The sequence below is a fragment of the Solanum dulcamara genome, chromosome 1, assembly GCF_947179165.1.
Source record: "Solanum dulcamara chromosome 1, daSolDulc1.2, whole genome shotgun sequence".
NCBI classification, from domain to species: Eukaryota; Viridiplantae; Streptophyta; class Magnoliopsida; order Solanales; family Solanaceae; genus Solanum; species Solanum dulcamara.
In genome coordinates, this window is record NC_077237.1 from 85,485,742 (window position 1) to 85,500,641 (window position 14,900).

Sequence of the window (14,900 nt, forward strand, 5' to 3'; positions counted from 1 at the left end):
AACTTAAAATTGATTATTTAATATCTTTCAATTCACCTAATTCTCTCTTGCCTATCCATGAATTCAACAACAATTCAAAATGTTGCCCTATTTCAAAAATCGATAATTATTTTCTAATTCTCCGAAGCATTTCGTCGATTGACACGGAAAAACATATAATGGACCCTCCATAAAAAAAAATTCTTTTAAAACTTCTTCATGGCAATTGGCCCACATGTCATGTTTGCACCAAAAAAAAATAAAAATATGACCGTTACAAAGGAGATCTCTCTCCTATTCAAAAACTTGACATTTTTAACGAGTCCCAAATTGCTCCTCCTTCAGCCATTTCTCTCTCTTCTTTCTCTCTCTGTATTTAGGGCATCATATACCGGCAAAAGAGGGATATGGCGATTGCACCGGAGACTCAGACGCAGCAACAACAGAAGGTAACAATTTTCTGACCTAATTAGATGAATAGGAGAACAAAAATGTCAATTTTTTTTGTTTTCTTGCGAGCTTAGGGTATTTAGGAACTTGAACTTATTGAGTTATATGCGTTCTCGGTTTGTTCGATTTGAATGTTGCTATGAGCTTGAATTTCTGACGATTTTGTTGGATCACATTTGTTGTAAAGAGCTTTTTTATACTTTTTTTTCTTGATTTTGAATTTAATTGATTGGTATTTAAAACAGAAATGTTCAATTTTGGGGTGGATCCTAGTTAAGTGAGCTCTAGAAAGGATTTAGGGCTGTGGATTAGGATTTTCTCATGGAAATTTTTGGCATGTTGTAGAAAAAATGGACTGGTTGACTTTGTTAAGCTTTGTTATTCATTTTCCTGGAAAGTGACCACGGTTATGAAATTCTAAGATTTTTTATGCTTTAAGTTCACAACAACAACAACAACAGCAACATACCTATTGAAATGTCTGGGGAGAATAGAGTATAGCAGACTTCACCCTTGCCTCGGGAGGTAAAAAGGGACATTGTATCCATTTGGGCTTGAACCTGACACCTCTGGTTAAGAATAATGCAATATTTATGCATTGAAAAGTCTAGGGAGGGTAGAGCGTATGTAGACCTTACCCCTATCTCGAGGAGGTAGAAAGGGACTCCATATCCGGTCGGGCTTGAACCTAAGACCTCTTGTTAAGAATAATGCAAGACTTACCACTCCAACACAATCCTTGTTGATTTCTGCTTTAAGTTTATACAATAGAAATGTATGTTCTTTTATTTTTTGCATAAATTTTCCCTTTTGTAAACGATTAATTAGGATTTCAATTTTTGCAGGATTCTTCCGAGGGTGCGGCGGTGGATCAGAAGAGATGGACTCTCAATGATTTTGACATAGGAAAGCCTCTTGGAAGAGGAAAATTTGGTCATGTATATTTAGCTAGGGAGAAAAGGGTCAGTGGATAATTATTTGTATTAATCAACTACATGTGCTTCACTGGTTTGGTAATTCGTCATGTATATTTAGCTTGGGAGAAAAGGGTTAGTGGATAATTATTCGTTTTAATTAATCAACTACATGTGCTTCACTGGTTTGGTAATTCGACATACTCTTCCGTAACGTTGTTTAATGGGAAATTGATGTGCATCTGATCCTCATTTTTCATCCTTCATGGAAATCAAAGCCTTTTGGCATAATGGAAAGAAACTGTATAACACTTATGTTTGTTCAAATTGTGTTGTTGTGCCAGAAGAACTATTCATATTTTAGAAAGTTCTTAGCCCATTCAGATTTTAGAAAGTTCTTATCTCCCATTGATCAAATCCTTTTCTAATCCTCACAAGATCCCTTCTTCTGTCATTCTTCTTTATCTAAATATACAATTCATACTACAAATGATAATGTGGACAGTAATCTTAGTTGTTTCATGTAAACAGAGCAATCATATTGTTGCACTAAAAGTGCTTTTCAAGAGCCAACTGAAACAGTCCCAAGTCGAGCATCAGCTTCGTCGTGAGGTAGAAATACAAAGCCACCTTCGGCATCCAAATATCCTGAGACTGTATGGTTACTTTTATGATCAGGTAGATTTCTACAATCTAATGCTTTACTTGTTCAATTTATGGCCTGAGAAGAATTTAGAGAACGATTATCACATTGTTATTGCAGAAACGGGTTTATTTGATTCTGGAATATGCTGCCAAGGGTGAACTCTATAAGGAGCTGCAGAAATGCAAATATTTTAGTGAAAGGCGTGCTGCAACTGTGAGTTCTTATCACACTGTTAGACTCTGCCTTAATGTTACCGTGGAACCTTGGGATTCCCTGTTAATCTTTTCCTTTTTAAATTAAGGGATGAAGAGAATTCATGTCAGTTGGGAGTTCATTTTCTCTTTTTTCTTTTTGGTCAAATTTTAGTTAGCATCGAGTGTGTAACACGTTATATCATTTTAATATGCTCTCTAGTCTACTTACATTATTAAATTGATCAAAAGTTTTACGTAATTGTTTTTTCATTGGTGTGGAACAGTATGTTGCATCATTGGCGCGAGCCCTCATATACTGTCACGGGAAGCATGTGATACATAGAGATATTAAGCCAGAGAACCTTTTGGTTGGTGCACAGGTATTTATTTTGCATTTTATTGGAGTTTATGCTTTGCTTGCTGCTGTAGAAATAGGGCAGAGATGGTAACTGTATTTTTCATGGTTTTCTACAATTAGGGTGAGCTTAAAATTGCAGACTTTGGTTGGTCGGTACATACCTTCAATCGCAGACGCACTATGTGTGGCACTCTAGACTATTTGCCACCTGAGATGGGTACGCACGTTGTACTTGATGCAACTTAATGTTCTCATGGCCCGACACAATTAAGCTTTTCTCCAAGTTCATCTGTGCTTTACCTTCACATGGCCTGCTTGATTATGTAAAAGCAAGCTCAACTGAATTACATAAGTGTGATGGTTGATTGATGAATATTGCAGTGGAAAGTGTGGAGCATGATGCAAATGTGGACATTTGGAGCCTTGGTATTCTCTGCTATGAATTCCTATATGGGGTGCCTCCATTTGAAGCAAAGGAACACTCAGACACATATAGAAGGTAAACTTTCTCTACAAATGGAAACTATTATGAGTTTTGTTCTTTATGAGGAATGTGAAACTGAAAAAGTAAAAGAGAGAAAAATTTCCCATTGGTTTTTGATTTAGCTAGCAAAACAAGCAGCCCTAGAAGAAACAATAAAAGAACTATGAGGAGCCGTTTGGCCATGAATAAGATTTGGATATTTGAAGGAGATTATTTCAACTTTAAACTTGATATAGTATTTGAAGTATGAAAAACGTGTTTTAGGAGTTTTTCAAGTTTTTGCTCAGTAAACTTCAACTCAATTTTCATGTCTAAACACAACTTTAACTTTCAAATTCTCTTTTTCAACTTAACTTCAAATATTACATTTTCTCAAAATCTCAACCAAATCATGTCCAAATGCCACTAAGTATCCTGGTTTGTGATGACGTTACACAGGATTATACAAGTGGATCTAAAATTTCCTTCTAGACTGGTAGTCTCATCAGCTGCAAAGGATCTTATTACTCAGGTTAATTTCAAAATTATTCAGCTACTTTTCAGATAGGCTACTATACTTGTGTTTCAGCTAGACTAATATTATGTGGAATAGCAGATGCTAGTCAAGGATTCTTCGCAACGTCTGCCCTTGAAGAAGTTACTTGAACATCCTTGGATTGTGCAGAATGCAGATCCTTCTGGTGTTTATAGGGGTTAATGGATACATCTTCTTGCAAGTTCCAATCATACTACATTTTTTTTATATATTTTTCAGGAAGTTTTTAATATATCAGATAGGATTAAACATTGTCATGTAAAACGAGAGGAATTGCTTTACGAGCTGTAATGAAAAACATTGTCATGTAATCACTTTTTATGAATGCTTATCTATGTTGCCTGAAAATGAGAAGAATTACTTTTCCAACTGTTTGTTATGTAGCTAATAAGTTCTTTTTTTCTCATTCTTTTCTAGGTGTCTGTATCTCTCTTTGTTAATAACTTGATTGAGTGAACATCAGTTAGCTTTTATAGAATTGATTGTATGAATGTCAATTTGTAAAGCACTGGCAATTAAAGAAGATAGGCATAATACATGGATAGACGTCTTAACTTGGTTTCAACTGACAACTTGATTTTGTATCCCCATAAATACATTTTTCTAGATGTGCAATCTCTTGTGATGTTTGGTTGTTAGTTGAAACCAAGTTAAAATGTCTATTTATGTATACTAATATATATATCGCAGTTTGTTTGGATAATCATGTTGGTTAACTAGCCATATTTTTATAATTGGAGAACATGTCATTCTACAGAGGTAGATCTTGAACCCATTAGGATTTTGTGCTCTTTTTTAAAAATTTGTGTAAATATGACACGTAAAAAGCTATTCTTCCGAACAAGACTTGAATTTAGTAGTTGTTCTATATTTCTCAATCTTTTTTTATAATCATAATAATAGAGTCACTTATCCACACCTCAACTAATGCACCTCAACTAATTTCATAGAGATACTTGTTATTTCCCTCTAGCAGATATCGGGTAACTCTACTCACTAAATATTCCACAATCTTACAGATAGCACATTAATTTAATGTTTGCAATAACTTGAAATTTTAAACGATGATCTAACATTTCTTCATTATATTTTCAATTTGCTCGAAAGGGATCAATTACAAGAGAAACTGAAAGGAGAAAAAGTTCGTTATGTCTCAATAAGAAGCTCTCTTTTCCTGTTGTGTATTGTCTTACTTGAGCCAAGGGTCTTTCGAAAACACCCTCGGTAAAGGTAAGATTTGCATACACACAATCCTCCCCAGACTCCCCTCGTGAGATTACACTAGGCATATTATTTTAGTTGTCATTGCCTAGGTGAGTCTAGTCCGGGTGGGTGTAACTCAAAGAAAGATTAGAATGTCCCACTCAGTGAAAAATTATGCCTCTACTTACGATTTCTGCCAAAATCTGAGACTATTTTAGATCTCAAAAGACCATCCAGCCCCACACAGTTTATCATTTATGTGCATCGCAATTTTCTCTCTATTTAAATTTATTACAAAATATTTTATAGAAGATGTCTGATTTCACTTCCAGAGATTAGGACACTAGATGAATTAGGCAGCAAAATACATCTGCTACTACTGCCCACACCTGATGCAGAAGATCTCAAAACCTTCACAACAAATAAGTTCCTAGGACTTTTTATAAGGCACAATGCAAGCATCAAAGCTTCAAAGACAGCAAGAGAACCACTGCACAGGCAAATGATTGAAACAGTGTTACTTCAGTGTCATGTCAAGTGCATTATTACTGTATCAGTGACCTGAGTTCTCATGTACATTGTTATCCCCATCCAACAGTTGAGTTTGTGGCTGCTCCTCCTTTTTAATCTCTTCAATGTCTTTCATGCGCAAGAAGCTTGGCTGATTGGTTGACGAAAGAAGACGTGCCCACATCCTGTCAGTTACAACCACCATATTTTGTTTCTCGGTAATACGCTGCAAACAAAAGTGCCGGTTAAACTTAAACATATACGATTGGGCATCCACGGAGATAAGAATTCATGGCTTTAAACCTTCATAGCAAATCAAATGTGCTTTTTGAAGCCTGAAAAAGCTTGACAGAGTAAGTGATGAAAGGAGGTCGTCAAAGAATATACTTGGACTTGTAACTGTGGTATACACCATGGCAATGACAGCTTTGGTTTTCAGTTGCAATGACTATCGACCACTTTGAAAATAGAGTTGAGCAACTGCTAACTAAACTTCTGATAAAAGGACATGCACCTACTCCCACTACAGACATGTAGAGACTTAGGAATTCAATAACACCAATATACATGTGGATATGCTCTTATTTAACATCATAGAAATGCATCTTTTATCAACAATAGAAAAAATTATCCAGTGACTGGTTAACATGTCGAAAGTCTCTCCTGGAATGAGAAAAACTAAACAATGAGTCCAGATGCATATGACTGGAGAACTGATCATAATGCAGAAGATTGAAAGAATTTAACAAACAGTTACACCCTTGGACCTAAAATGAGAGTTCCTGCTCTTGAACCAGAGCCTGATAAAGAAAAGTGCATAAAATGCCACCATGATGTACTTTTTTCCATTGTTAACTTAGTTGAGATCCGCATGCCATTCACTCTTGGGACATTTTCGGTCTTACACAATTCCTTCAGAAACTCTGGAGTTGTTATCACAAACAGCCAGGGCCTAAGTTGGACTTTGAGAGGTATAGGTATGGAAATTATCGAGATCATTTCCATTGAAAAGAAGAGTCAATGCAGAACTTACATTGAATAGAATATAAGTCAATGCAGAACTACTTACATTGAATGGAATATAAGTCTGGCGACCATTGACAAGTCCTGAGGTGAAACCTGTGTAGCCTGCCATTGCTCCATGAACACAACTTTGAGCAAGAAGAGTGCAATATACATTATCAGAGGCATTACTTGGAACAGCACGAATCATGTAAGTCGGATCTGAAGAAAAAAAAATCGATTAGCTCGATATGTTTCACAACAAATCCACTAATTAAGATGGTTGAAATTTCTTACCTATATATTTTAGAGTAATGGACATCTTAGTTTTTTTAGCAAAATGATCCTACAAGAAAACAAAGTGGTGAGTATAACAGAATACAAGACAAAATAGTTCCTCTCTAACTCAATTCAACCATGACTTTTCCATAGACTCTAAGAATATACTACACACCATGTTTGACAGTTTTGGCCAGAGGTAATGTCTTAATACTGACATTTGAAATGTAAGACTTCTGCAGATTGCTCATCAAGGGTGCTTTGCGCCATGAAGTTAGAAAAGATTTCATCATTGTAATTAGATAAACCATAAAGCAGAATGTTCAACAAATATTCATAGTTACAGCCAGTTTACATCATTTACACCAACATAATAACTCAATTTTGATAGATAAGTAGATAACATCAATACATTTAAGAATAGATATCTAAAAACAAATACATTTAAATATATATACATAGCAATATAATGCATTAGCTATTTTCTCACCATAGCAATGTCTTTATTAGAGGCATATGCCTATTAGTGATGTTGAGGTTATTATTTGGTAGGAGTAATAATGTAGTTCAAGTTGTTTCATCTTGTTTAAATCCTTCTTAAGTGAATACTTCCCATCTTTCTAGAAATAGGGTAGAAGTTGAATTTCATACTCCTTCATTAATTGGATTTAATTTGACACTGATCTGCACGCCAAAGTGGAGACAAACACACTTACAGACAAATAGACAGATATTTCTGGGTTTAACAAGATTTTTAAAGGAGAATTCCATGAGTTACAACCGTTACCCTGATTTTCTGGGAAATCCACAAACCAACATCTTGGAGAAGTTTGTTCCCTGAAGCATCTTGTTCCTTTTTGGCATGTTCATTCTCTTCTGCAAGAAGTTCTTGCCCTGCTCCTTCGGCTATCACAATAACCATGTGCCCATTTTCTTTGAGCCGTTTTTCAATGTATTCGAAGAGTCCACCATCTCCTTCAAGATAAAAGGACGACTCTGGAATTAAACAGAGATCAACATCTCTGCTCGCCAAAGTGGCATACATTGCGATGAATCCTGCAACAAAAATTCCAGAAATTTGAACAAAGCCAAAAGTTTTTTTAAAAGATGAGCATTGGAAAAATAACTTATAAGGCATCGTTACTGAGATCACTGCAAATATTATAAGTTATTCTCCACGTCAAAATGATTGTCCAAGAGCTTAGAAAAGCAGACCTTATTATTTATTACCATTATCTAGTTTGCATCTATTAACTCAGAAGCAATAATTTTTTAAGAGCAAGATTAACCAACACTGTGCAAGAGATGTTATGCAGCAGAGATGCACAACAAATGCTCTCCATGAGAACTTGGAAAAAACTTGTCATAACTAGCCTATTGGTTATGGGTAATAAGATTTCAAGGTCAAGGTGCACAATACCACAATAGCGCCCCATTAGCTTCACCAAACCAATACCATTCTCAGCACTTTCAGCTTCGACATGAGCTGCATTTATGGCGCGTTGAGCCTCCTCTACAGCAGTATCAAAACCAAATGACCTGTCGATAACCTGAAAACAGAAAAAAAAAAGGTTTTATTTTCACAGAAAAGCAGCCATAAATGAAGAGCTCAATTTGACTCGATCAAATAGGAGATGGTACTCTCAAACTGAGGCTTTTGAAGACAACATAACTAGTAATGTAATGCGGGATACATTTATGTTTCTCATTTGCAAGAAACATCAAATGGTATTTCCTGAGATTATTAAACTATTTATTAAATGGAAAGAAAAAAGAAAAAAAATCAATTGGTAATTGAAGAGAAGAGAATTACAGGAATATCATTATCAATTGTCTTTGGGATCCCAGCAACAATTACTTTGAGACCACGCCGCCTAATTTCCTGCAAAATGGCAGTAGGTTGCTCTAATAAGCTTGACAGAGGATAAGTACTCTTTCACCAACCAAAGTATTGAGAACACCCAAAACAAGGACCATATCATGAGTCAAAATCAGATGCAAAAGGTAAAACATATAAAAATATCTGTTTCGTATTATTGGCAAACATATGAACGAAAAGCACCTTGTAACCTGATATTTGAAAATTATACTAAAACCACATGAAATTTTCAAAAGAAGCAAACCCCTGGAAACTGTTAGGTAGATATGAAAAAGCCATCAAAGTCGTCCAAACTTAATAAAATTATATAGGTATATATACTCTTAACTGATGTATGCTAAAGGAGGATCAAGATGATGTCAACATGTATAAGAATATAACAGATAACTTAATTCAAGAGGTTGTTAAGTGATTATATTACCTCAACAACCAAATATAAGAATTGGTTTTCAAAAGTTTGAGCAGAGTGCAACAAAGCTCAGCAAGACAATACAATCCATGAGCACCTTGTTGTCCTCACAATGAAATTATTTGAGCTGGCATCTTTAAAATCTTAAAGCTGGGATTTCCAGGAAATAGCATACCTCATATATTACAGCTGCTCCTTTCTGAGTTCCATCACCACCGATTATATAAACCTTACCAGTAAAAACACAAGTTATAGCCAGTGAAATTTAGTGAGTAACAAAACCACACTCAATGACATTTTGCAGTGAGATAGAAGGTTTGCATCGGAGGACACTTAACTATTGGTGATAAACAGCAATTTCGTCCTAAAGATTATATTTGTGACAAAGCTAAAATTCTATTCCTAAAGCTCTTTTCTCCCTCTAGCTTCTTTTCCAGATAGTCTTTTGCATGAATACAACAAGCAAGCTCACAGAAGCTCAACTTTATTTGCCCCTAAAGAAGATTTCCATGACCAGTATAGTTCCTTCTTCATTAATAAGCAGCTTTTGCAGATGGTTGGGAAAATCATAGTTTGAACTATGAGGGATAAAAGAGGAAAGTACTATACCAGTTGCCACACCTATTTATGGACAACTTATCCCAAAAAAACGTGTTTAGGGACAATCTCACACTAGAGGTACCTGATTAATTCCACGGTCCTGTACGCTGTCAACAATCTTTGTGGTATCATGGCCTCCTCGTGATGACCCAAGAATTGTGCCACCACGCTTGTGAATATCATTAACAGTCTTTGGTGTCAAATTGATGATATTCTTTGAATAGAAACCCTTGTAGCCTCCCTTTTGAAAAAGAATTACAGTATCAGCTGCTAATGAAGTGCAATATAAAACTTTGCCAAGAGGAAGATGTGAAAACAGAATAAAAGAGTAAACACACATGAGGCCATATCAATCTCCAATTGTCAAAACATTATATTTAAAAGCCGAAAAAGATTCAGAAACAAAACAGTAACAAGAATCTGCTTTACTATCTAAACTCGCCACACATAGCAAATTGGTGTCCTTGTACCAGATGCTAATTTGCGGTTGAGTTAGACCCAAGGTCTAAGCAATTCGAATTATGCCTCAAGTTTCTTTAAGCATTGTTTATGAATCAATAAGATTCAAGATCTTTTTTATCGAAATTATCACCAGTCCTCCGTCTCACCCCCACCTCCTTATAGGTATTCTATTCAGAATTGAAGCAAACTGGTGCTATCGAAACTTAACAAGGATTACACTTTATATCTCTCAAAAGTTCATCTTTCTATCTACCTTATTTACGTTGTCTTATTACACTTCCCACAAAGCAGTGCTTCCTTTCTTTTTCCACAATTGTGATAAGATGGATAGAAGATGCTTTCTGATTTATTTTTTTCGAACTCGAACTCCAGAGCAACCAATTGTGCTAGATTATCATTTCCTAGCTAAAGGATTTGACCATGAAGTGAACGCAAACTCCAGAATTGGCCTCTGATTCCTCTGGATCCTACGGTTTGTGGAACCAACATGAATATAGAAGTCGTTATATCTCAATGTTTTGATACAGTCACCATAATTCACCTTCATTCTTTTTTCATTAAGGGAATCCATGAATGACTTTGTGTACCACAGGCGTAATAGTGAAGTATTGAGCTAATAGTATGAGTCTTACAAATTGCACTAATATTTTGACTAAGGAAATAGTCAAGTTCTTTGAGCACATGATGCAAATCACCTGGAGGGACTCTGCATGTTGCAAGTCTTCACTTACAGAAGTGGTGCTATTTGATCTAGTCCTACAAAGTCTTTACCTGCTGAAGTTAATAACTGACCTAATGCCAAAAACGTTTGCAGAAAAAGAAGCTATTGAGCAGCAAGCTTGTAACAACTGTGATAAGTTATGAAATAACATAGGCAGGTGACTGTAAGGATCCATTGTTCATCAATAAGGAAACAAGTACGAACAAATAGCAACCGCATCCCCTTGCAACTAATTGTGCATGCATCAATCACTTCCCATATGAGGCAGAACGCCTAAACAAGCATAAAAGTTGAAGTTCAAACAACTTACATCAATGCCAAAGACTTTGCTGACCCCATACATATAATCAAGGCTATGAACAATCTCTCTGATCACTGTGTTTAGCCCTGGGCACAAACCACCACAAGTTACAATACAAGCACGAACATCATCCGAACTGAAATACACCTGAGCAACAAAGAAGCATGCTTCTCAGTGAAAATCTTTTATGTTCATACTTTTACTGATTGATGAGAAAAAAGGAGAATTGCCCTTTCCAGAGGAAAGTAAATAGTACATACCTTTTGACGTGGGCCAGCACGCCGGAAATGCACCCCTCTGGGACTGTCCTTGTGAACAACAACCTGGAAAGAGACTTAAAACATTACTTCAATGAGAAGGAGGGGGAATCCAAGTTTCCCTGGTACCTAGATGGAAAAACGAGCTAGCATAGGAATATAAAAATTATGAAGGGGCTCATTCCATGAAAGAAAATTTCACGCTTCTTCACTGCTATATCATCTTGGAAACTACTGAAAAGACTTGAGAAATGAAAAGGAGTGAAAAGTACTGCTTTTAGGTTGGTCTATCTATAAATGGAGATCATATGAAAAACGTAACCGATTCTTTTGTTTCTGTGGGCCACTGGCCATCTGCCAGAAGTTTCAGGTTTAATACCATTTCTTCCGGAGGTGCTGAATCGCAGTGAGGCAGAGATGACTAAGTGACATGTGGAATATGGAGACGACATTAGCATGTCGTAGAAGGAGATGACAGGTGGAGCCAACGACCCACTAAGACTAACCTATCTACAACTACATCCCTGAGCGGCAGTCAAACGGGGGCATGAATGCGAGATGCCAGCGGAATGATCGACCAGACATTCTGAAGAGTCCGAGCATGTTCTTATTTTAATAAGGTAAGATTTAATTAATAAAAGGTACCAAGATGGTACAGATTACAAAGATCAGCATCTATTTCCCATATAGCTTTTAATTTCTTAGCCTTATCTGACATCTTTTTATGCTTTTATTGAGCCGAGGGTCTCCAGGAAACAGCCGTCCTACCGTCCTACCTTGGTAGGAGTAAGGTCTGCATACACTCTATCCTCTCCCGACCTCACGTTGTGGGATTTCACCGGGTTGTTGTTGTTGTTGTACCAAGATGGTACATATTACAAAGATCAGCATCTATCACTAACACGGCAACTACAGTTCTCCTATCTCTTCTAGGAATTCCATGCGCTGCTCCCTATTTTCCATAATACTCCTTTTACACATGAAATACAGATTTAATAGACACCTATTCTTAATCAGATCAGCATGTTCTTTTTTTGTACCTTTCAGCTACATAATGGAGTAAATTCTCAAATTTTGACATATACCTTGATTTTGTTTATCCTTTAAGCATTCCACTTCAATGCTTAGACTCTGTTTCATGAGATGTAATTTGTGGCAAGGGTGGAATAACAAAGTGTTCATATATTACACAGAACAATAGAAGTGTCAAATTCAACAAAATATGGAATCTTCATTTGTCCAAAACCTAGATCGAAGTGTAATGGTCCTCACTGTAGCTTTCAAGTAATCGAGTTATTCCTAGTAGTACATCTTTGGATCACCTGCACTCCCAGGGTAGCAAAATAGAGAATCCTAAGCCCAGCTTTCTCAAGACTCTATGTAGTCAAATGTAATTTGTCCTAGTATTTCATCGAACATTGGAATGAAGATGGGTATAACATTTTCTTCTTCGCAGGAATTTTAGACCCATGGAACAAGTTAGAAAGGAGGACTCACCTTTTGTGGGACAGTATCATCCATGTCAACAAAGTACTGCCTGAAACCACAATGAAAGTTCACAACTTGTTATGGATGAAATGCACAAATAATTAACTGTAAAGTAACTGTCACAACAGCTAGAAGCATAACTTAAAGAATTTTTGGTGATGGACTCACTTCACAACTGAATATGCAGGATTGGACCGCAATGGATTGTCATAAGTCTGCCGTCAAGCAACAAGATGTAAAAGAAGTTCAATTAGTAAATATCAGCATCCAGCACAACAGACATAAAGGTTGGGAGTATAGAATAGATAATACGTATAAAAGCCAAAATTGAATCATCTATTTGAAACACTTCAAAAAAAAGGGTAGAACAAGAGAAATTAGGAATAGGATGTTACAAAAGGTCACATGCCAGCATCCAAGATATTTAAAGTGATGACATAATGGTTCATTTCCAAAAACAAAATACAGCTCGAATGAAACCATGTGATTGAATTGAGAATAGGAAAGAAAACAAAGGAGAGTGATGGATAGGATATGGTTTTTTTAGTATTAGTTTGTGGACAGAAGGACATACAAATACTTACCAGTCCAACAAAATCTGAACTTAGGACTTGTGTACAAAACGAAATTGCAGACATTGTGAAGACATTTTTTAAATGAATGAAAGTTTACTGGCACAAAAAAAAAGATTTATAGAGCATCTAGCAGCTGTGCTGAAAGCCAAATTGTAGGCGCCTCAAAAACATCTTTTACATAAATGCCCCAACTAACCATCCTCCAACAAGTCAGGATGTCCCCTCATCGAGAAAGCTATAAACTCCTTCCTTTTGCAGACTACTTAAAACTTAAAAGCACAAAAGTAGTATCTTAATTTTCATCAACCTGTTTTGCCTTTCATCTTTTTATATCGATATTGTCCCATAGCAATTGAGCAGAAAATCCTCCCAGCCACACACACACCTTTTTTCATACAAAGGGCTTCTAATTTATCTTTTAGGTTCTGACATAACTTCATCAGAAGCCCAATTATCATTTTTCCGAGAACTTTATATAGTAGAAACAAAGTATGAGAGAACATGCATACTTTATGGATACCATGCTTTACGGACACCATACTTCTGAAACCAGCTCTCCAAGTACACAAGTACATGACACAAAGTTATCAATAAATTTCAAAAATTAACTCTCAATATTAGTGCGCATTCAGTTCACCACAACATAGAACATATTCTTAACTGTTATTCAAAATGGGAAAGAAAATGACACACTAACAAGAAATCCATTGCTCCAGCTTCGAAATATAACAGTCTAGTGCACCCAAGGGTGTGGCCTGGTGGTCAATGAAGTAGGATGAGAATCATATGAGGTCTCAAGTTCAAACCTCAGCGAAGACAAAAAGCACGAGGTGATTTCTTCTCAGTTGTCCTAGCCTTAGGTGACAGAGTTACACGGTACTAGTTGTTGGTGAGAGAGTGGCGGATATCTCGTGGAATTAGTGAGGAACATTGAGGGAAAAGAGAGAACTTTTCTCCTCCACTTAAAACGCTATACTCTGTTCAACAGCTAACTCGTGATGTATGCTTACCACACATCCCGATGCATATCCCCATGAGCTTTTTTCACATTTCTTTCGCCATTTCATAGATCAATTGAAGGAGAAACAACACATCATGTAATAACTAAACAAAACCAATCAATTAACATTACGAAATGAGAAAATCAAACAATTAATTATTATTCATTAAATACAACATCCAAAACACATGCACATCCAAAATCATTTCAGAAATTGAGAATAAAAGATAAGAGTAAAAGAACAATACAGGAAGATCAGGGATGTAATCAGTCAAATGAGGAACATCCTCAAGAACATAACCATAATCTCCTTTCACCACCTTCATCTGGTAATTACTCTCAGTAGCCATCTTCCCCAAATATACAAAAATACCAAAAAAAATCCTTCTTTTTCAATGGAAATTCAAATAGAAAAACAAAAACAAAAAATACATATATATATGTTAGATTTGAGTCAACCCAAGAAAAGGAAGATTTGTATTTTTGGGTCTTGTGAGAGAATAAACAGAAATATTGTATAGTAATAAGAAATAACAAAAACAAATAAGCGTGGCAGTACAGCACGTGAATTGGGGATTGTTCTTTCGCACGAATCAAAGGAGAAAAAAATGAGTCAATTTTCAAAAGGGAAAGTGGGAAAAAAAGATATTTTTA

At 36.0% G+C, this 14,900-nt stretch overlaps 2 protein-coding genes across 2 annotated transcripts; one reads left to right on the forward strand and one right to left on the reverse strand.

The window, feature by feature from the left end:
* Window positions 1-197: 197 nt before the first annotated feature.
* On the forward strand, window positions 198-3,929 carry LOC129890310 (serine/threonine-protein kinase Aurora-1). The gene is made up of 9 exons (XM_055965883.1): window positions 198-428; window positions 1,275-1,391; window positions 1,875-2,021; window positions 2,107-2,202; window positions 2,468-2,563; window positions 2,662-2,758; window positions 2,923-3,040; window positions 3,464-3,536; window positions 3,621-3,929. The coding sequence occupies exons 1-9, from the start codon at window positions 387-389 to the stop codon at window positions 3,720-3,722; spliced, it is 888 nt and encodes a 295-aa protein (XP_055821858.1). The 5' UTR covers window positions 198-386; the 3' UTR covers window positions 3,723-3,929.
* A 1,048-nt stretch (window positions 3,930-4,977) lies between these two features.
* On the reverse strand, window positions 4,978-14,899 carry LOC129881949 (ATP-dependent 6-phosphofructokinase 6-like). Its single transcript, XM_055956065.1, has 13 exons — window positions 14,495-14,899; window positions 12,840-12,886; window positions 12,681-12,720; window positions 11,187-11,249; window positions 10,936-11,073; window positions 9,525-9,683; window positions 9,018-9,071; window positions 8,368-8,436; window positions 7,975-8,104; window positions 7,342-7,610; window positions 6,573-6,621; window positions 6,343-6,497; window positions 4,978-5,499 (listed from the first exon to the last, which is right to left on the reverse strand). The coding sequence occupies exons 1-13, from the start codon at window positions 14,594-14,596 to the stop codon at window positions 5,317-5,319; spliced, it is 1,458 nt and encodes a 485-aa protein (XP_055812040.1). The 5' UTR covers window positions 14,597-14,899; the 3' UTR covers window positions 4,978-5,316.
* Between the last annotated feature and the right edge of the window lies 1 nt (window position 14,900).

What these genes read in the sequence shown, in the direction of transcription:
- LOC129881949 (XM_055956065.1), bottom strand. Translation starts at nt 14,596, where the DNA reads ATGGCTACTGAGAGTAATTACCAGATGAAGGTGGTGAAAGGAGATTAT. An exon ending in ATGATACTGTCCCACAAAAG is followed by an intron (nt 11,250 to 12,680) that starts GTGAGTCCTCCT and finishes GTCTCTTTCCAG; the next exon opens with GTTGTTGTTCACAAGGACAG. An exon ending in AGGACCGTGGAATTAATCAG is followed by an intron (nt 9,072 to 9,524) that starts GTACCTCTAGTG and finishes TTTACTGGTAAG; the next exon opens with GTTTATATAATCGGTGGTGA.
- LOC129890310 (XM_055965883.1), top strand. Translation starts at nt 387, where the DNA reads ATGGCGATTGCACCGGAGACTCAGACGCAGCAACAACAGAAG. An exon ending in ATTTAGCTAGGGAGAAAAGG is followed by an intron (nt 1,392 to 1,874) that starts GTCAGTGGATAA and finishes TCATGTAAACAG; the next exon opens with AGCAATCATATTGTTGCACT. An exon ending in ATGGTTACTTTTATGATCAG is followed by an intron (nt 2,022 to 2,106) that starts GTAGATTTCTAC and finishes TTGTTATTGCAG; the next exon opens with AAACGGGTTTATTTGATTCT.